This window comes from Anomaloglossus baeobatrachus, chromosome 9 (assembly GCF_048569485.1).
Source record: "Anomaloglossus baeobatrachus isolate aAnoBae1 chromosome 9, aAnoBae1.hap1, whole genome shotgun sequence".
Lineage (NCBI taxonomy): Eukaryota > Metazoa > Chordata > Amphibia > Anura > Aromobatidae > Anomaloglossus > Anomaloglossus baeobatrachus.
In genome coordinates, this window is record NC_134361.1 from 26,890,513 (window position 1) to 26,912,742 (window position 22,230).

General features: G+C 43.7%; 1 protein-coding gene across 50 annotated transcripts in view; it reads left to right on the plus strand.

The window, feature by feature from the left end:
• Nucleotides 1-21,303, plus strand: part of LOC142250962 (uncharacterized) — an 87,625-nt gene extending 66,322 nt beyond the window's left edge. For 42 of the 50 annotated variants that reach the window (XM_075323356.1, XM_075323364.1, XM_075323374.1 and 39 more), the window contains 10 exons: nt 355-384; nt 1,150-1,179; nt 7,093-7,122; nt 9,502-9,531; nt 9,981-10,010; nt 11,419-11,448; nt 15,205-15,231; nt 16,925-16,960; nt 20,609-20,709; nt 21,209-21,303. In XM_075323356.1, the coding sequence (XP_075179471.1) occupies nt 355-384; nt 1,150-1,179; nt 7,093-7,122; nt 9,502-9,531; nt 9,981-10,010; nt 11,419-11,448; nt 15,205-15,231; nt 16,925-16,960; nt 20,609-20,709; nt 21,209-21,220 (356 nt within the window). In that variant the 3' untranslated portion in view covers nt 21,221-21,303. Of the gene's footprint in view, nt 1-354; nt 385-1,149; nt 1,180-6,585; nt 6,616-7,092; nt 7,123-9,501; nt 9,532-9,980; nt 10,011-11,418; nt 11,449-15,204; nt 15,232-16,924; nt 16,961-20,608; nt 20,710-21,208 lie in introns of all 50 variants that reach the window. The other 8 variants (XM_075323396.1, XM_075323404.1, XM_075323408.1 and 5 more) reach the window with 5 other exon arrangements.
• The last annotated feature ends 927 nt before the right edge of the window (nt 21,304-22,230 follow it).

A 22,230-nucleotide genomic window follows, 5' to 3' on the forward strand; every position in this document is an offset into this window, starting at 1 on the left:
GACCTATATTTCCTAAGTCTGTATAAGATTCATCTGGATTCCTCTGGTTCTGTTGTTTAATGTTATGTTTATAATATGTTCTCTACCTTTTTTTATTTTATTTTAGAAAATAAATTGATCACAAGGATTCCTAGTGATCAGCTGTAATCTGAATTGACTATCTTAAATAAGGCATTACACAGCTCTTATTGAAATTAATTGGCCGTCTGTGTAATGGACGGATGTGCCCGCTCCTCTACAATGCTCTAATAAATGAGGATCCAGAATGAAGGACGGCTCTTTATTATCTTCAGATTTCCTGTGGATTATATGAGCCAGACACGCTACTAAATTTCTCTTATCTTTATTTTCCAGGCACAACAGTCTCTACTTCTCCTGGTACAGGTCAGTCCTTACTATCAATTTCTACAAATGGTCACTCATACTAACAAATCTGCATAAGATTCATCTGGACTCTTCTCGTTCTGTCGTTAAAAATATGTTCTCTATCTAAATCTTTATTTATAAAAAAAAGTTATACAATAAATTGATCACAAGGATCTGTAGTGATCAGCTGTCATCTGAATTTCAACTGCAGCGCCCCTGCAGGGGAAATAAGGCTATGGGTAAATCAACAATAAAGTCAGTGGACAAGGTCCTCAAATCGAAGAATGTTTCATTGGTGACAAAGACATGCCTTGTACATAGTTTGGTCTTAGCTCGTACAAATCAAGCCAGGCATGTCACTTGAAGTAAAGATCATCAAGCTATGACTTGTCTACTTTGGACACATCATAGTAAGAGAGCAATCACTGGACAATAACATAATGTTTAGAACAACAGAAGGAACAAGGGGAAGAGGAAGAACAGCAACCTGATGGCTTGATACTATCATGGTAACGGCGGAAAAGACCCTGGTGGACCTATCTAGGTGGAGAAGACCCTGGTGGACCTATCTAGGTGGAGAAGACCCTGGTGGACCTATGTAGGATGCACAAGATCGATCTTTTTACAGAACGTTCATTCATCAAGTCACCATAGCTTGAGATTCAGCTGAAGGCTGTAAAATAATAGTAATAATAATAATAATAATTAATAAAAATAATAATAATTCTCTATGGTGCTTTAAACCAGACACCCCATTCATTCTCTCTCATCTTTATTTTCCAGGCACAACAGTATCTACCTCTCCTGGTACAGGTCAGTGCTTACTATCAATTTCTAGTAATGGTCAATGACTCTTTTAGATTTCTCCAGATCTCTATTTTCCTCCAAATCTGCTTAAGATTCGTCTGGATTCCTCTGGTGCTGTTTTTTTGACGACAGAAGTCTGGGAGTTAGGGTATTAGGACTTAGGGGGCTTTACACGTTGCGACATCGCTTCCGAAATATCGTCGGGGTCACGTCGTTCGTGACGCACATCCGGCGCCGGTAACGACATCACAACTTGTAAAGCCTTGATGCGCCGATAAACGATCGCAAAAGCGTTGAAAATCGGTGATCTGTGTAGCGTCGTTCATTTTCATAATGTGGGGTCGACCGCAGGTAAGATGTTGTTGGTCGTTCATGCGGCACCACACATCGCTGTGTGTAAACCCGCAGGAGCGACAAACATCTCCTTACCTGCGTCCCGACGGCAATGCGGAAGGGAGAAGGTGGGCGGAATGTTATGTCCCGCTCATCTCTGCCTCTCTGCTTCTATTGGCCGGCTGATTAGTGACGTCCCGGTGATGCCGAACGCATCTCCCCCTTGAAGGAGGGATTGTTCGGCAGTAACAGCGACGTCGCCGAGCAGGTATGTGCGTGTGACGCTGCCATAGCGATAATGTTCGCTACGGCAGCAATCACCACATATCGCATGTGCGACGGGCGCGGGTACTATTGCGCTCGGCATCGCTAGCCGATGCTAGCAATGTCGCAACGTGTAAAGTACCCCTTAGTGATCATTTCAATCTAATAGGGTAAAAGGCTGGGGGGGTCCAAAGATGACTATCACTATAAATGCATTTATCTGAACACTGTAATGATAAAAACAATGGAGTATAGATTTACCATAAAAGTCATTACACCTCTCGTATTGAAATTAATGGGGTTGTCTGTGTAATGGAGGGATGTGCCCGCTCCTCTAGAATGCTCTAATGGATGAGGGTCCAGAATGAGGGACGGCTCTATATTAATCCAGATTTCCTGTGGATTTTATAAACCAGACACCCTATTAATTCTCTTTCATCTTTATTTTCCGGGCACAACAGTCTCTACTTCTCCTGGTACAGGTCAGCGCTTACAATTAATTTCTAGTAATGGTCACTGATACTATTACTTTCCTCTAGACGTCTATTTTCCTCCAAATCTCCATAATATTCTTCTGGATTTCTCTGGTGCTGTTGCTAAAGATGTTTTCTATTTTTTTTTTGTCTACAAATTTTTTTTTACAATAAACTGATCACAATGATCCCCAGCGATCTGTAATCTGAATTGTTTAATGAAACTGCAGCGCCCCCGCAGGGGAAATAAGGCATTACACAATATTTATTAAAATCAGTGGAAACTAATTCTCTCTCTATATATTTTCCAGGCACAACAGTCTCTACTTCCCCTGGAACAGGTCAGTGCTTACTAATAATTTCTAGTAATGATCAATGATACTATTGATTGGTTTACTGCAGCGCCCCCGCAGAGGAAATATGGTATTGCAAAGTAGCTATTGAAATTGATTGGTTCACTGTAATACATGAACGAGTTGGGTCCTCCAGAGTGAGAGACTCTTTGTTACCTGCTTTGGCTAAAAGATGAAAATTATTGAAATTAATGGGCCGTCTGTGTAATGGAGGGATGTGCCCGCTCCTCTAGAATGCTCTAATAGATGAGGATCCAGAATGAGGGACGGCTCTTTATTATCTCCAGATTTCCTGTGGATTTTATAAACCGGACACCCCATTTATTTTCTGTTATCTTTATTTCCAGGCACAACAGTCTCTACTTCTCCTGGTACAGGTCAGTTCTTACTATCACTATTCAATTCCTCCAGACCTCTATCTTCCTACAGTTCTCAGTAAGATTCATCTGGATTCTTCTAGTTTTGTCATTAAATATGTTCTCTATCTTAATCTTTTTTTATGAAAAAAAAAATTCTAAACAATAAACGGATCACAAGGATCCCTAATGATCAACTGGAATCTGAGTTGTCTAATTAAACTGCAGTGCCCCCGCAGGAGAAATAAGGCATTACACAATCTTTATTACAATCAGTGTCTGTCTGTGTAATGCATATACGTGCCCAATCCTCCGGAGTGACATCCGCTCCTTGTTATATAATCTGGCTAATAGTTCAGAAAACTGAATGAGGGCCCCCAGTTTATTATCTCAGTAACACCTTCTTACAAAATCACAAAAGGAGACTCTACACATGGACATCACCGAATGGAGCCTATACGAATCAGACGGACTACATATGTGTTCGACAAAGATGGAGGTCATCCATATTACGAGAAAACAAGGCCAGGAGCTGACTGGAATAAGGCATTACACAATTGTTACTGCAATCAGTGGCTGTCTGTGTAATGCACAAGCATGCCGGGTCCTCCAGAGTGAAATGTGATCCTTGATACATACTCTGGTTAATAGTACGGAATTATAAATTGGGGCCCACTGTTTATTATTTCGTTATTCCCTATGGAATTTTAAACCAGACACCCCTTTAATTGTCTCTTATCTTTATTTCCAGGCACAACAGTCTCTACTTCTCCTGGTACAGGTCAGTTACTAACGATTTCCTCCAAATCTGCCTAAGATTCATCTGGATTCCTCTGTTGCTGTTTTCTCATGATAGAGGTCTGGGTGTTGGGAAGTGTGACTGATCCAAGCTAATAGGGGAAAAGGCTGGGGGGGTCCAAAGATGACTATCCCTATAAAAGTATTTATCACAAAACTACAATGAGTAAAACAATAGAGTATAGATTTACCATGAAAGTCATTACACCGCTCTTATTGAAATTAATGGGCCATCTGTGTAATGGAGGGATGTGCCCGCTCCTCTAGAATGCTCTAATAGATGAGGATCCAGAATGAGGGACGGCTCTTTATTATCTAAAGATTTCCTGTTGATTTTATAAACCAGACACCCCATTCATTCTCTCTTATCTTTATTTTCCAGGCACAACAGTCTCTACTACTCCTGGTACAGGTCAGTGCTTACTATCAATTTCTAGTAATGATCAGTGACTCTTAGATTTCTTCAGACCTCTATTTTCCAACAAATCTGCTTAAGATTCATCTGGATTCCTCTGGTGCTGTTTTTTCAAGACAGAGGTCTGGGTATTGAGGAATTAAGACTCGTGTGATTGATTCAGTCTAATAGGGTAAAAAGAGGGGGGGGTCCAAAGATGACTATCCCTATAAATGCATTTATCTCAACACTGTAAGGATAAAAACAATGGAGTATAGATTTACCATAAAAGTCATTACACAACACTTACTGAAATTAATGGGCCGTCTGTGTAATGGAGGGATGTGCCTGCTCCTCTAGAATGCTCTAATAGATGAGGATCCAGAATGAAGGACGGCTGTTTATTATCTAAAGATTTTTTTGTGGATTTTATAACTCATATTAATTCTCTCTATATATATTTTCCAGGCACAACAGTCTCTACTACTCCTGGTACAGGTCAGTGCTTACTATCAATTTCTAATAACGGTCAGTGATACTAAGAATTTCTTTCAGACTTCAATTTTCCAACAAATCTGCATAAGATTCATCATGATTCTTCTAGGACTGCTGTTAAAAATATGCTCTCTATCTAAATCATTTCATATTAAAAAAAAATGTTACACAATAAGTTGATCCCAAGGGTCTGTAGTGATCAGCTGTAATCTGAATTGTCTAATTAAACTGCAACGCCCCCACAGGTGGAATAAGACTAAGGGGAAATCAACAATGAAGTCACTGGACAAGGTCCTCAATTTGCGGAATATTTTAATGGTGACCAAGACACGGCTCGTACATAGTCTGGTCTCGGCTCGTACATAGTCTGGTCTTTTCTGTAGTCACATATAGATGCGAAACCTGGAAGATAAAGAAACAAGACAGAAGAATCAATGCCTTCAAAATGTGGTGATGGAGAAGGATGTTATCAATACTATAGATGGCAAGAAGAGCAAAAAAACAATTTTAGAACAAATCAAGCCAGACATGTCACTCGAAGCGAGGATCACCAAGCTACGACTTGCCTACTTTGGACACATCATACAAAGAGATCAATCACTGAAGAAGGACATCATGGTCAGAAGAATAGAAGGAACAAGGTGAAGAGGAAGACCAGCAACCCAATTGGCTTGATACTAATCGGATAACGGTAGAGAAGACCCCGGTGGACCGATCTAGGCTGCACAAGATCAATCTTCCTACTGTCACAATTCCTATGTGTAGAACATTCTGTATTGTTTTGCCATGCTCTCCTGCAGAGCCCGTATATGTTGCCTATGGTGAAGAGTTTTTTTCAGGATGAATGTCCTGCCGGTTGTTTCACAGCACTGGGATTCACGCTGCCCTGATGCTCTCGAAGATGCTTATCATTCCTCGTGATTGCTCTGCTTTTTAGGGAGTATGTTAGCTCAGTACGCCTCCTATTGTACTATCTGTTTACAGTTGTGCTGTTGGCTCTCGTGGTGCTCAGTGTTCACATTTTGATCTCTCGACTCCGAACTGCTGTTTACCCATCTCTACCTGTCCCCCCCTGTTTTGACTTCCCGGCTTCTGACCTCGGACTTCCTCCTGGCTGCGACCTCGCCTACTCTCTGCATTTTGTATGTAGTCTCCTGGAACCCTGACCTTCGGCTTGTATCTGAACCTTGCCTCTGTCTGCCCCACCCCCCGTGTACTGTCGTGCCCTCCTGGTTTATGATCTCAGCCTGTCTAACTACCTCTCCATTTACTGCATACTAGTAGTGTCTAGCGCCACCTTGTGACAGTCATCACATTTACAAAGCGTTCATCAAGTCATCAGGGCTCAAGATTAAGCTGAAGGCCATAAAATAATAATAATAATAATAATAATAATAATAATAATAATTCAATGGACTTTTAAAACAAACACCTTATTAATTCTCTCTTATCTTTATTTTCCAGGCACAACAGTCTCTACTTCTCCTGGTACAGGTCAGTGCTTACTATCCTATTCTAGTAATGGTCAGTGATACTAATAATTTCCGCCAGACCTCTATTTTCCTTCAAACGTGCGTAAGATTCATCTGGATATTTTTGGTGCTGTTTTTAAAAATATTCTCTAGCTTTTTTTTGTCTAGAAATTATTTTTTTTACAATAAACTGATCACAAGGACCCGAGCAATCAACTTTAATCTGAATTGTCTAATGCAACTGAAGCACCCCCACAGGGAGAATAAGGCATTACACATTTTTTACTGCAATCAGTGGCTGTCTGTGTAATACACAAGCATGCCGGGTGCTCCAGAGTGAAATGCGATCCTTGTTACATACTCTGGTTAATAGATCGGAATTATAAATTGGGGCCCACTGTTTATTATCTGGTTATTCACTATGGAATTTTAAACCAGGCACCCTCTTAATTTTCTCTTATCTTTGTTTTCCAGGCACAACAGTCTCTACGTCTCCTGGTACAGGTCAGTCAGTAGATAATTTAGCAATATTTACACACATAAGTCATTGGACATTTTCCACTCATATGTTCTATTAAAGGGGATGTCTAGTTTTGATTCATCAGCTCACTACAGAGATCTGAGTGTTGGGAGTCGTGTAGTCGATCCATTGTAATAGGGGAAAAGGCTGGGGGGGTCCAAAGATGAGTATCCCTATAAAAGCAGTTATCACAAAACTAAAATGAGTAAAGCAAGAGTATAGATTTTCCATTAAATTAATTTACAATTTATATGGATTTTCCTGCAGCTCCCCCACAGGAGAAATCAGGCATTACACTGCTCTTATTGAAATTAATGGGCCGTCTGTGTAATGGAGGGATGTGCCCGCTCCTCTAGAATGCTCTAATAGATGAGGATCCAGAATGAGGGACGGCTCTTCAGATTTTCTGTGCATTTTATAAACCATAAAACCGACTAATTCTCTCTCTATATATTTTACAGGCACAACAGTCTCTACTTCTCCTGGTACAGGTCAGTCCTTACTATGAATTTCTAGTAATGGTCACTAATACTATTAAATTCCTCCAGACCTCTATTTTCCTCCAAATCTGCCTAAGATTCATCTGGATTCGTCTATTGCTGTTTTCTCACTACAGAGGTCTGGGTGTTGGGAACTGTGACTGATCCAATCTAATAGGGGAAAAGGCTGGGGGGGTCCAAAGATGACTATTAATACACAAAATTATCACAAAACTATAATAAGTAAAACAAGTGGAGTATAAATTAACCATGAAAGTCATTACACCGCTCTTTTTTAAATTAATGTGCCGCCTGTGTAATGGACGGATGTGCCCGCTCCTCTTGAATGCTCTAACTATAACTAATAGATGAGGATTCAGAATGAGGGTCTGCTTTTTATCACCGGATTGCCTTTTGATTTTAGAAACCAGACACCCTATTAATTCTCTCTTATCTCTGTTTTCCAGGCACAACAGTCTCTACTTCTCCTGGTACAGGTCAGTGCTCACTATTAGTGATGGGCGGACCCGGACTGTAAAAGTCCGGATCCACGAGGTGCCAAGCTCGGGATTTTCAGAGAATTCTGGCTAATAATTCGGATCCGGCACTAGGGAAATAAAAAAACACAAAAAGGAAAAATAAGAATATAAGAATGACACAAGCATTTCATACTTACCGAGTCTGTGGTGAGGCTGTAACTGCTCCAGCGGCCGCTCATTCCTCCTATGGGGCCGCTCATTATTGCTCATCCGTATGCACTGCTTTTCCTGCTTTCCCCGCCCACCAGCTATCCTGGCGTCTGTGATTGGTTGCAGTCAGACGCGCCCTCAGCCTGTGAGACAATGTCTGACTACAACTAATTACAGGCTCTGTGTACATTGTGGTGTAAAAATAAAAAATCATTTGGCGTAGGGTCCCCACATCACTAATCACTATCAATTTCTAGTAATAGTCAATGATACTATTACATTCCTCCAGACCTCCATTTTCCTTTATCTCTGTGTAAGATTCATCTGGATGTCTCTGGTCTAGATTTTTTTTATTTTACAATAAACTGATCACAAGGATCCCCAGCGATCTGTAACTGAACTGTCTAATGTAACTGCAGCGCCCCCTCAGGGGGAATAAGGCATTACACAATTCTTACTGAAATCAGTGGCTGTCTGTGTAATGCATGAAAATGCCGGATCCTCCAGAGTGAAATACCTGACTGGCTAAGGGGTACTTTGCACGCTGCGACATCGCTACTGTGATATCGTCGGGGTCAAATCGAAAGTGACACACATCCAGCGCCGGTAACGACGTCGCAACGTGTAAAGCCTCGATGCGCCAATAAACGATAGCAAAATTCGTCGTAAATCGGCGATCTGTGTAGTGTCGGTCATTTTCATAATGTCGCACCAATAGGAGATACGATGTTGTTCCTCGTTCTTGCGGCATCACACATCGCTGTGTGTGAAGCCGCAGGAGCGAGGAACCCTCTCCTTACCTGCCTCCACCGGCTATGCGGAAGGAAGGAGGTGGGCGGGATGTTACGTCACGCTCATCTCCGCCCCTCCGCTTCTATTGGCTGCCTGCCGTGTGACGTCGCTGTGACGCCGCACGAGCCGCCCCCTTAGGAAGGAGGCGGGTCACCGGCCAGAGCGATGTCGCAGGGCAGGTAAGTGCATGTGAAGCGCCGTAGCGATGATGTTCGCTACGGCAGCTATCACAAGATATCACATCTGTGACGGGGGCGGGGACTATCGCGCTCGGCATCGCTAGCCGATGCTAGCGATGTCGCAACGTGCAAAGTACCCCTAACAGTGCAGAAATATGAATAGGGACCCCATATTTATTATCTCATTATTCTGTATGGAGTTTTAAAGCAGACACCCCAATAATTCTCTTTTATCATTATTTCCAGGCACAACAGTCTCTACTTCTCCTGGTACAGGTCAGTGCTTACTATCAATTTCTAGTAATGGTCAATGATACTAATAATTTCTTTCAGACCTCTATTTAACTACAAATCTGCCTAAGATTCATCTGGATTCTTCTAATTCTGTTGTTAAATATTTTCTCTATCCTAAATTTTTTCTATAAAAAAATTCTAAACAATAAACTGATCACAAGGATCCCTAGTGATCAACTGTAATCTGAATTGTCTAATTTATCTGCAGTGCCCCCGCAGGGGGAAATAAGGCATTACACGTTTTTTATTAAAATGAGTGGGTGTCTGTGTAATGCGCATACGTGGCCGGTCCTCCAGAGTGTAATCCACTCCTTGTTACATAATCTGGCTAATAGTTCAGAAATCTGAATGGGGGACCCCAGTTTATTATCTCATCATTCTTTATGGAATTTATAAACAAGACACCCCAATAATTCTCTGTTATCTTTATTTTCCAGGCACCACAGTCTCTACTTCTCCTGGTACAGGTCAGTCATTAGATTATTATTGCTCACGATTATTGCACTTGTCTATGTATGCCCCTCTTTCACATGTAAAGCGCCATGGAATAAATGACGTTATAATAATTAACAATAATAATAATTAGATAATTTCGTGTTATTTACATACATAAGTCATTGCACATATTCTACTCATACTTTCTATTAAAAAGCATATCCACTAGTGATGGTGAGTCTCCAATGCACGATATTTGATCGAGCATCGGTGTGCAGCTCCCCCACAGGAGAAATAAGGCATTACACAGCCCTTATTGAAATTAATGGGCCGTCTGTGTAATGTAGGGATGTGCCCGCTCCTCTAGAATCCTCTAATAGATGAGAATCCAGAATGAGGAACGGCTCTTTATTATCTTCAGATTTCCTGCAGATATTATTAACCAGACAATCCATTAATTCTCTCTATATATATTTTCCAGGCACAACAGTCTCTACCACTCCTGGTACAGGTCAGTCCTTACTATCAATTACTTTTTGATTCATCTGTATTTTTCTAGGTCTGTTGTTAAAAATATGCCCTTTATCTAAATCTTTTCTTATTAAAAAAATGTTACACAGTAAATTGATCACAAGGATCTGTAGTGATCAGCTGTAATCTGATTTGTCTGATTCAGCTGCAGAGCCCCCGCAGGGGAAATAAGGCTATGGGCAAATCAACAATGAAGTCACTGGATAGGGTCCTCAAATCGAGGAACATTTCACTGGTGACGAAGACACGGCTTGTACATAGTCTGGTCTCAGCTTGTACATAGTCTGGTCTTTTCTGCAGTAACATATAGAAGCGAAACTTGGACAATAAAGAAACCAGACAGAAGAATAATCAACGTCTTCAAAATCTGATGCTGGAGAAGGATGTTATCAATAGCATGGATGGCAAGAAGAACAAACAAATACATTTTGCAACAAATAAAGCCAAACACGTATCTCTTGAAGCAAAGATCACCAAACTATAGGGGGCTTTACACGCTACGATATCGTTAATGTTTTATCGTCGGGGTCACGTCGTTAGTGACGCACATCTGGCGTAAATAACATTATCACAGTGTGTGACACTTATGTGCGACCTAAAACGATCGCAAAAGTGGCAAAAATCGTTTGCCGTGGAGAGGTCGTCTTAAAACCAAAAATGGTTCACCTCTCATTAGCGATGTTGTTCCTCGTTCCTGTGGCAGCAGACATCGCTGTGTGTGACACCGCAGGAGCGAGGAACATCTCCTTACCTGCCTCCACCGGCAATGCGGAAGGAAGGAGGTGGGCGGGATGTTTACGTCCCGATCATCTCCGCCCCTCCGCTTCTATTTGACGGCTGCCTTGTGACGTCGCTGTGACGCCGCACGACCCACCCCCTTAGAAAGGAGGAGGATCGCCGGCCATAGCGACGTCGCAGGGCAGGTAAGTCATGTGACGGGGGAGCGCGATTTTGTGCACGACGGGCAGCAATATGCCCATGTCACACAAACGATGGGGGCGGGTACGCATGATAGCAATATCGTTACCGATATTGCTACCGTGTAAAGCCCCGTTATGACTTGCCTACTTTGGACATTTCATCCAAAGAGAGCAATCACTGGAGAAGGACATCATGGTCAGAAGAATAGAAGGAACAAGGCGAAGAGGAAGCTCAGCAACCCGATGGGTTGATAGAATCAAGAAAATAGTGGAGACCCTTGTGGACCTATCTAGGAGAAGACCCTGGTGGACCTATCTCTACTGCACAAGATCAATCTTCCTACAGAACGTTCATCCATAAAGTCATCAGGGCTCGAGATTGAGCTGAAGGCCATAAAATAATAATAATTCTCTATGGATTTAATAAACCAGATATTTTATTAATTCTCTCTGATCTTTATTTTCCAGGCACAACAGTCTCTACTTCTCCTGGTACAGGTCAGTCCTTACTGTCAGTGCTTAATGGTCAATTTTGTACTGTCCACTCACAACAGAGGTCTGAGTGTTGGGATCCATGTGATCGGTGCGTTCTAGTAGGGTGAAAGTTATGGGGGGGTCCAAAGATTCCTATCACAAAACTATAATGATTAAAACAATGGAGTATAGATACCATGAAATGTTTACTCTTCACTCTCATCTGTTCTGGAGGCTTTTTTTATAGCTTCAGCCACAGATTCTGCTGAAAATAACAGAAAAAGGGTGGTGAGGACCCCAGGGAGCAGCAGTAGGTTTGGTCAGGGGCCACCATCTTCCTCTTCCCCAGACACAGGGTTTCCCTTCCCTTTCGCTTGGTACTTCCCTATACCTAGCGTGACACTCAACTTCCCTACAGTGCCTCCGCAGGTGAGATGAAGCATTACACAATTCCCAGTGAAATCATTGGGTTTTCTGTGTACTGCTGAGTCCTCCAGGATGAGAGAAGATCTCTGTAGTCTTTTTCTGCTCAGACTCAAAAATTAGAGTCCTGAATAGGGGACTCTCTCTACTAACAGTCCCGTAATTTGTAAAGTTGGGTGATAGTCATCCTTTTCTCTATATATATAATAAGGTGCAGCCGCTGCCGTCATTGCACAGACCTGTCTAGGAAATGATCATTCAGGGCGTGAATTGGAATGAGGAATATAACATTCGCTGGACATGAGTCAGGATTTCATCAGATCAGAGCAGGGACGGCAAAAATGATCATTAATCTCCTATTACTTATAACACTAAGATGAGGGTGACAGAGGTCAGAGGACTGGCTGTATCTCACTGCTTAAAGGGATTGTCCATTTTGCATCCCTTCTCACAATTTGGGAGGAAAGGTACCAATGTTACCAAATCCATACATCTTATATCCAATAATACTTCTTTCATCCCTCTGCTCCAGTGTTATCCAGTTCACGGTAAAGGGAACTTATGACCATGAAAATGCCGTCCAATCTACCAGAAAGGAGAGTATCTATAATCAGTGTCCTCCAGAATATGCCCCCTATAGACAGTGCCAGAACAGAATGACCCCATGAAAAGGTGCAAACCCACCTGTGTCAACCAGACAGTGCCCCCATAAACAGTGCCAACCAGACAGTGCCCCCATAAACAGAGCCAACCAGACAGTGCCCCCCATAAACAGAGCCAACCAGACAGTGCCCCCATAAACAGTGTAAAAGTGCAAACCAGATAGTCCTTCCTTAATTAGTTACATCCATATAGTCCCCTATAAACAGTAGCAAGTAGAGAATGCCTCTATAATCAGTGTCTCCCAGACAGCACCCCCAGAGAAGGTAATAGGCAGAGAGTGCTGCCATACACAGTGCCACATTGAAAATCCCTTTATAATCAGTGATAACCAGACATCGCCTACATAAACAGTGCCTGATATATTGCCAACTGGATAGTGTCCCCATATATAGAGCCAACAAGACAACACCTCCATAAAGAGTTCCTCCATAAACAGTGTCAAGAAGAGTGCCTCTATAAACACTGCCATCCAGATAGTGCCAACTGGATAGAACCCCCATAAACAGAGTCCATCAGATAGTGCTCCCATAAACAGTGTCAACTGGATATCACCCCCATAAACAGTGTTAACCAGACAGCACTCCCATAAACAGTGCTGCTAAACAGTGCCTCCATAAACAGTGCCAACCAGACAGTGCCCCCATAAACAGTTTCAACCAGACAGTGCCCACCTAAACAGTGTTAACTGGATAGCACCCCCAGTGCCAACCAGACAACACCACCATAAACAGTGCTGCTAAACAGTACCTCCACAAACAGTGCTAAACAGGGTGCCTCCAGAAATAGTGCCAACTAGGGCACCTCCATAAATAGGGCCAAACAGGGTGCCAAACAGGGTGCCTCCAGAAACAGTGCCAACCAGGGCGCCTCCATAAACAGTGTCAACCAGGGCGCCTCCAGAAACAATGCCAACCAGGTTGCCTGTAGAAACAGTGCCAACTAGGGCACCTCCAAAAACAGGGCCAACCAGGGCGCCTCCAGAATCAGTACCAACCAGGGCACCTCCAGAAACAGTGCTAGCCAGATAGTGCCCCCATACACCGGCATATGATTGGTGGTTGTAATCACCTATTTGTTCAGTTCTATAAACAATATAATACAATGTATAGGTAAGTAATTTAATTAATGACTTTTAGAATAGATCCAAGGTTAGGAAATATGAGTTACACATCTAGCTGGAAAAAGACGCTGTGTCGTGGGATCTGCTGTCAAACACAACTCGCTCTATATCCCATGGCTCACTATGTATCTGTATTTGGATCTACTTATGTACCGCCCGCTCGGCTGCAGCCGAGCCGCTCGGATCCGGGCTCGTTTGTTGGTGGCTCGAGCGCCTCCGGACCGGGGGTCACGTCGCTCTGAAAGGGGCTGGCGCTTTGAAGGGAGGTTGTTTAGGGTTACGGCCGGGGCCGTGGTTTGTGTTAAAGTTCGTGACGCCACCCACGGGTTGTGGTGAATGAAGACACCACAGCTGCTGTTGACTAGGCACCCGGGGGAGATGGGATGCAGCTTTGGTGTTAACCCCTCCGTGGGCAGGGGTGGTGGCCCTGGGACCCAGTTGGTGTGATATGTCGGTGCTTGGCGGTGCAGGGTGTTGCGTGGCCCGAGGGCCCAGTTGTACTCACTATTACAGATGCACAAGAGTCACTGGTAAACCAGAAAGATGGTGGTCAGTGCCCGCAGCCGGCTGCGTCTGGTCCCCCACCCGGGTTGGTGATCTCCGCCTTTCTCCTGCACCTTCTTTGTAGTTGGACACCCGTGCTTCAGCTACGGGAGCCTCACTCCCCGGCGTGTACGTGTCGGGAGACCCCGTTTGCCCGCAGGTGCTTGTCCGTGGGATCTCTAAGCTTGGACAGTGGCGTTTATCCCCCTCGGTGGGCTGTTGCCTTCTTTCGGGACTTGGGTGCGAAAGGACCTAAAGTCCAGACCTCAATTAGTTAATTAACGGGGTCCGGTAGTTTCGGGACCGCGTTTCAGGGTCTGATTACCCCCACTTGTGCTCCGGCTTCCGGTCGGTTCCCCCGTTCGGTCCCGGCGGGCCACTACCCTGCCCTGGTCCCTTATGGTTCCACCTGGCTGTCTCCCCGCTCCTGCAGGCTGAGGCCACCGTATGCCTCCTAGCCAGAGGTGACTGGGCTCCAACCCAGCACCTGGAGTTAGACTGTGGCAGACCTGGGCACAGGTCTGCCCCTGCACTTGACCTTCACTCCTCCACTCCTAGAACTTATCTAACTGTGTTTTTCCTGCCTCAGGGCATGTGAACTCCTCAGTGGGCGTGTCCAACCGCATGGCCACGTCCCCTGGTGTGAACATCAAACCCTGAGGGAGGTGACTAGGGTTTTTAAGGGTGGCTGCTGTTGCCCTTTTTAGGGGACGGGTGTTTGTGCAAGGGCATATCTGTGACTACCTGGCTAGTCCAGGGTGTCACACTTATCTTTAGAGATTGATGTCCCAGGCAACCAGTGAACTGAGGCCTATTGCTATGAATGGCGTCCTGGATTCTAGGCCCAGGTCCTGGAATTGTCCTCCAGGTCCTAGATGCCAACTCCTTCAATAATATCCAGGAGGCTCATGGAAAAGTTGGGAAATCTCCTGGGTGCAACTCAGTCCACGTGTGTGATAAAACATAGAACAATGGCAATGAGGTTTCAATAATGTTTAACATCATCCATGTTATTTTTTTGTTTCTGATAGGAACAACAGTGCAGACATCAGCACCAAGTAAGAACATCTCGCTCAATATCATTATGGGGCAGAGCTCGTCCCCCTATCACACCGGGAATGATGGGCAGATTATCTCCATTGTAGATGACAATCTTGTGGTACTTCAGGGTGGTTGTCACTAGAGGACCTTTCACCAAATTTTTCATGTTGAGCGGGACCCACCATGTCATAGCGGTTGCTGAACAGAATAAAACAGTTTAGGCTTTTTTACCGTGTTTGTATTTTTCGTTGTGGAGATATTAGAAATCAAAGTATTTGGCACCTATTGAGTTAACTTTAATAAACTCTAAGTGGGTGTGGTCAGATAGTTTTCGCTGGGGGCGGGCACTACTTTGTGTGGTCAGATAGTTTTCGCTGGGGGCGGGCACTACTTTGTGTGGTCAGATAGTTTTCACTGGGGGCGGGCACTACTTTGTGTGGTCAGATAGTTTTCACTGGGGGCGGGCACTACTTTGTGTGGTCAGATAGTTTTCACTGGGGGCGGGCACTACTTCGGGTGGTCATATAGTTTTCACTGGGGGCGGGCACTACTTCGTGTGGTCAGATAGTTTTCACTGGGGGCGGGCACTACTTTGTGTGGTCAGATAGTTTTCACTGGGGGCGGGCACTACTTTGTGTGGTCAGATAGTTTTCACTGGGGGCGGGCACTACTTCGGGTGGTCATATAGTTTTCACTGGGGGCGGGCACTACTTCGTGTGGTCAGATAGTTTTCACTGGGGGCGGGCACTACTTCGTGTGGTCAGATAGTTTTCACTGGGGGCGGGCACTACTTCTCCCTGTATGAGTTGCTATCTGATCAGACCCACTCGGACTTAACAAAAATTAACTCAATAAGTGCCAGACACTTTAATTACTAGTAACTCCACACTGGAGAGGGGAAATTAAACAGAAAAAAGTTTTATTCCGCACTGCAGCCACTTTTACATTGAGTCCAATTCAACGTGAAAATTTTGGTAAAAGGAGGTTTTCCACTTCCAAAAATGTAAAAACAAAAAACATAAAATTAATCAATAGTACTCACCATCGCCTCTGCGACAATCTCTGTGTTTTAGCTGCAGCATTGATATCACAACTATTCATCACATCACCGCTGCAGCCAATCACACAACGGCTGAGCTCAGTGATTGGCTGCAGTCGTGATATCAGTTATGCGGACAAAACACAGGCTGTTGCAGCAGCGGAGACGCCGCACTGGACCTAGACCGGTGGAGGGTGAATGAAATGTGTGTTTAGGTTTTTTTACAAGTATCCGATCAATTAAGAACCACTTTTTTGAGGCTTTAATTTAGATTCTAGTTTGAAAGCATCACAGTCCCAAATTGTGGGCAAATTATATTCATGTATTGTGTTAATAAATGGCGGACACGAGGGCTGCTGAGAAAAACTAACGCCAATCCGCCATTACCCATCTCGTTTTTGAAAGAAAGAGCTGGAGAATAATTCAGCTAAAATACAAAATTGTTGAATAATTGAGCCACAATGCTAATAAATACCACCATGCATTATGGTGCCCACATAATACCGCAATACAGTGCCGTATACGTGTGAAATATGTAGTTCATTGGCTCCTCTGTTGCCAGAAGTATTTGGCTTGGCACCAAACTCAGTCAACAGACCTGATCCTATGATCTGCTCTCATGTATTCATACCTAATGTATTCAGTGAGCTTTGTGTCTTCTTCAATTACAGGGCCATTCCTAGCTACAACCAAAAATCCAGACCCAGGTAAGCAGATTCTATATATGCCGCTATTTCCAAAAAGATTATAGACATCATCAGGAGTTATTTTTTTTCTTTATTGCATCTGTCGCGGGCGGAGGGGACGCGCTCGCCACGCTCGGGTCCGGGGCTTCTGCTGCTGCTCGGTGGCTCGAGCGGTGGGCCAGACCCTGGGGACTCGAGCAGCGCTCCTCACCCATGAGTGAAAAGAGGATGGTTTGTTTGGGGAGAGAGTTCGTGACGCCACCCACGGGACGTGGTGATGATGGCATCACCACTGCTGGTGACGGGGATCCCGGGAGAGATGGTAGGGAGCAGCTAGGATGTTGTCCCCTCCGTGGGTAGGGGTTGGTGATCCCGGGGCCCGGTGGTGTAACGGGGAGGCTGGATGGCTGGGGTGCAGGGTTGCAGGGACAGCGCGGCGCGGTGCTGGTCGGCACTGGTGTACTCACTCAGACAATCAATGACAGAGTCTCTGGTAAACCAAAACGGCTGGATGGACGGGTCCCGCAGCCGGCTGCAGTGTTGTTGTGCTCTCCCCGGACGGCTGATGGTGGCTGTCTTTCCCTGCACCTTTTAGAATGTTCTGACTCCTGTGGTTGCCCACCGGTAGTCCGCTCCCCGGCGTATAGGTGTCGTAGGAGCCCATTTTGCCTGCAGGCACTGGCCCTTGGATCTCTAGCCTGTGGCGGTGGATGTATATCCTCACGGTGTGGACTTTTGCCTTCTGTCGGGTCTTGGTTGTTGGGAAACCCCTGGGGTTCCTGTCACACTCGGATTTGACTATTGTCGGCGGCTCCAAACCTGGTCGGGGTCCGATGGCCCTGCCTGTGTGCTTAGCTTCACTCTGCTCCCCGGTTCGGTACCGGTGGGCCCCCGGTCCTTACGGCTCTGCAGAGTTCCGCTAACTCCTGCAGACGGCCACCACCGTCTGCCAACCTTGCTGTCAGTGCCTGGGCTCCAACCCAGACACTTGCAGTTCGTGTCCTCTCACTTTCAACTCCTAAACTCATCTACTACTTTTCCCGCCTCCAGGCCTGTGAACTGCTCGGTGGGTGGGGCCAACCACCTGGCTCCGCCCCACCTGGTGTGGACATCAGACCCTGGAGGGAGGCAACAAGGGTTTTTGGTTGACTGTTGTTACTGTCTAGGGGGGGGTGTATGGTGTTATGTATGTGACTACCTGGCTAGTCCAGGGCGTCACACATGTATTTTGGGCCAAACAATTTTTGTATTTGGATTTCATTAACAATTTTGCACCATTCGACTTTTACCAGCTCTTTGTTTTCTTGCACATTTCTATGTACAGAATAATGAGAGAGCTGAGGATCTATAAGGTAGCTCAGTCTAATGGAGTTTGTAACTCTTATCTTTGATCTTCTGTGCTCCTTGTTGCTAATTTATGACCATAAAGTTCATCTTAACTCTCATGTGGGTCACAAAGAAGGTAAGAGAAGCTCAGAAGAGTGAAGATTGTCTTGACAAACTCTCTGATGGATTCTCAGTTAACTCATTCTGCAACCACTTTTAGACATTCAAACACAGACTATAAAAGGGAAAAGTCCAAATACCTTTAAGGGTTAAAAGGGAACCGTCGCCAGGTTAAAAGTCACCAGTTTTTGCTTCTATTTTAATGGCATAAAAATGCCTGGGTTCTGGGGTTTTTTTGTTTGTTTTTGTTTTGTTTTTTTTTTGCTATTTTGTTGTTTTTTTTGTTTGTTTTTTTCCTTTGTTTTATGTGTTTTTCTTTTGTTTCAATTTGTTTTTTTTTGTGTTGTTCTGTTTGTTTTTTTGGGGAGTTTTTGTGTTTTTTTTGTTTTGATTTGTTTTAAGTCTGCCATATGGTTCCAGAGATATGGCACTTTTTATTTAGTACTACATTTTTGTATGGTCTTTACCAAGATGGCGTGGCTCACAGGATAATAATGTAGCATTTCCTAAATGTATGGTTATGTCCTATTTTGCATAAAAAAAAATGTCAACGCACAAAATAAAAAAATTAAAAAAAAAAAACTACCTTTCTAAATCATAATAATGAAAAATCCCTTCTCGTTCTATCTCCATGGTATCAGACTACAAACAAACCCCGTGTAGTCAGATCGTGCAGCCATCTGCTTTTATCTTGAGAATTATTATTTTTTAATTGTTTTGTAAATAGTCGACTTTTGAAAAAAAATAAATGGAGGATTTTGTTCAAATAGTTTTTATTGACATTCTTGATGAATATGGGGAAGCAAAATATTTGGGTAGGAAAGGTAAAATAAGGTAAAAAAAAAGGGGGGAAGACTAAAGTTAAGCGAGAGTAAAAGGGATGGGAAAAGGATTGACAAAGCATCTTACAGAAAACAAGCTGTACTACCTGGCTTCGCCCGGGTTAATAACTGTTGTTAACAAAATAGAATGTATTAACATTCCCGGGATAGAATGTATAAATAGAATGTATTAACACCCGGGATAGTAACCGTCTCTCTGTTTCTCTCCCATTCTCTGTCTGTCTCCCCCTCTGTATATATCTCTCTATCTTTCTCTCTCTCTTTGTCTGTCTGTCTCTTTCCCTGTCTGTCTCTGACTGTCTCTGTCTCTTTCTCCGTCTGTCTCAATCTCTTTCCCTGTCTATCTATCTCTTTCCCTGTCTGTCTGTCTATCTCTGTCACTTTCCCTGTCTGTCTCTTTCCCTCTCTTTTCCTCTGTCTCTTTCCCTGTGTCTGTCTCTTTACCTGTCTCTTTCCCTCTCTTTCCCTGTTTTGTCTGTTTCCCTGTGTCTGTCTCTGTCTCTTTGTCTGTCTCTTAACCTGTCTCTCCCTTTCCCTCTCTTTCCTTGTCTGTCTCTTTCCCTGTCAGTCTGTCTCTTTGTCTGTGTCTGTCTCTTTGTGTCTGTTTCTTACCCTGTGTGTGTCTGCCTCTTTCCCTGGCTGCATTGTGACACGCCAACATTCCATATAAGGGCGTGGCTGTGCATTCTTCTGAAGTTCTGGCTGCACTGTGGCTCCCAGCTCCATTCGCTTTAATGGAGGCAGGTTTTTTGGTGAATAACTAAAGCGCGGGGTTAAAATTTCCCCTCAATACATAGCCTATGACGCTCTCGCGGTCCAAAAGTGTGCAAAATTTTGTGGCTGTAGCTGCGACGGTGCAGATGCCAATCCCGGACAAACACACACACACACACACACACACACACACACACACACACATACACACATTCACCTTTATATATTAGATATAAGGGAAAGGTAAAATAAGGTAAAAAAAAAAAAAAGGGGGAAGATTAAAATTAAGCGAGAGTAAAAGGTATGGGCAAAGGATTGACAAAGCATCTTATACAAAATATAAGGGAAAGGTAAAATAAGGTAAAAAAGGGAGTGAGTTAAGTTTAAGCGAAGGAGAAAGGGATAGGCGAAGGATTGACAAAGCATATAAAACAACATATTCAAACAGTGTAAATATAAAAAACTTTGTTATATTTGAATTATCAAACATTTAAAATACCTAAAAAAAATAATAAAAAAAACCAAGCCATAAAACAATAATAATGATTACTGTGTTAAATAAGAAAATATAACATTAATTATACTTTATAAAGAAGGAATATTGAGATTAGAGCATTGTAAACTACAGAGAGTTTCACGTGTGAAATATTTGTGTGTTTCCTTCCAGAATCTACCGGACTCAAAGTCTATGCCATTATCCTCATCGCTTTCTTCACGGCGGTCGGCAGCATCATCATTTTTATTGGACTATGTTTCCTGTGCAGCATCGTAAGTAGTCTGGGAAATTAAAAAGTGATAAAACGAGTGATGTGACCCCTGACGATCATTAGACTTATTCATCTTCTTGAGTTTTTCTGGAGTTCACTATAATTGACCGACTAAAAACGCGGAGTGTAACCGTAAGGCACAATGGCATATGACGCACTCGTGGTACCCCGCCACTGCAGTGAGCCACAGTTTGCTCTGTATTCCAAGGCCTGACTGTAGGGGGCGCTGGAGCTGAGGTCATACATTGGCCCTTTAGGTCAGAGTATTGTGAATAGTACATGGCTGGTGGGAGGCCCAGATTTTACACGAGTCGATTATGCGGAATTTAGCTCCATTGCTTCCCCTAGTGGAGAAGGTTGGCGAGCTGGATCGGTGACTTCATGTGTACAGATATCTACGACGCCGTATGCACAATCCTTGCTACTAACCGGATCATCCTTTTAAACATTTTTCACTTATAAGCCCAGACTTATAATCTGCACCCTCTTTTCCCTCTTAGGCGTTCCTGTAAGAAGATGGTTCCTTAGGACAGGACCGGCGCCACCAAGAAGTTATTATTTACATCTTTATTCAAAGGAGAAGAGGAAATACTCAGTTGACCTGTGTGTTTCTCCCAATGTCACCGTTCTCACTTTTTACTTAATTTACACTTACACTTAGCAGTTGTCCTGCTTGGGGGAAGACAGAGGTAATTATCAAGCGACTCCGACTGCCACTTGCTCATGAGCCGATTTTACTCGGACGGCACTGAGCAGATCTTATTAGATGCTGCACTAGATTATGCAACATCTGTGAAAGTCAATTATGGATGATTTGGATCTCCATTACTTTGATTTTTAGAATTAAACTCCATTTTTAAGACATCAGAAGTCGTGAATAAGCTGAATGTAATGGCGCAAATCCATTGATATTGTAACATTACTTTCATGCCCGAAGGATATCATGGAAAGACTTAGTAGATCCAATGACAAAAAGTATTGAATACCAGCACCAATTGTGATAAACCACCCATATTTAACCCTTTATTATGTGGTTTGTCAGGGGGGTAGTGGTGATGCCACCGGACCACCACATCATTGTGGGAGTAGCCTCTCTTTATAGATTGTCGCACCCCCGTCACTATCACCGTCCCATCACATTAATCTTTGTAATATATAAATTATTTTCAGGTATCTATTTATTTATGGTGACATCTATAGGAGCCATAGACTTGTATACTGGTATACAGAGATGAGCTATGTACAGCTATTGTATGCGGATTTACTATGTGTTGTTATATTGGTTGTACCTTATGGACCAGAACAAAAATAAATACATTAACCAAGGATTTGATGTTGTTTGTTTCTCCGCGTGAATTTATATTATGTAGTAGTAGAAGACAATGATGTCCAATGAGATGGGTCCTAATATGAGGCCAATGCTACACGATGTGTGTCGCGGGCGGAGGAGGGGATGCAGCGCTCACCCACTGCTCGGGTCCGGCTGCTGCTACGGCTGCTCGAGCGGTGGGCCGAGTCCCAG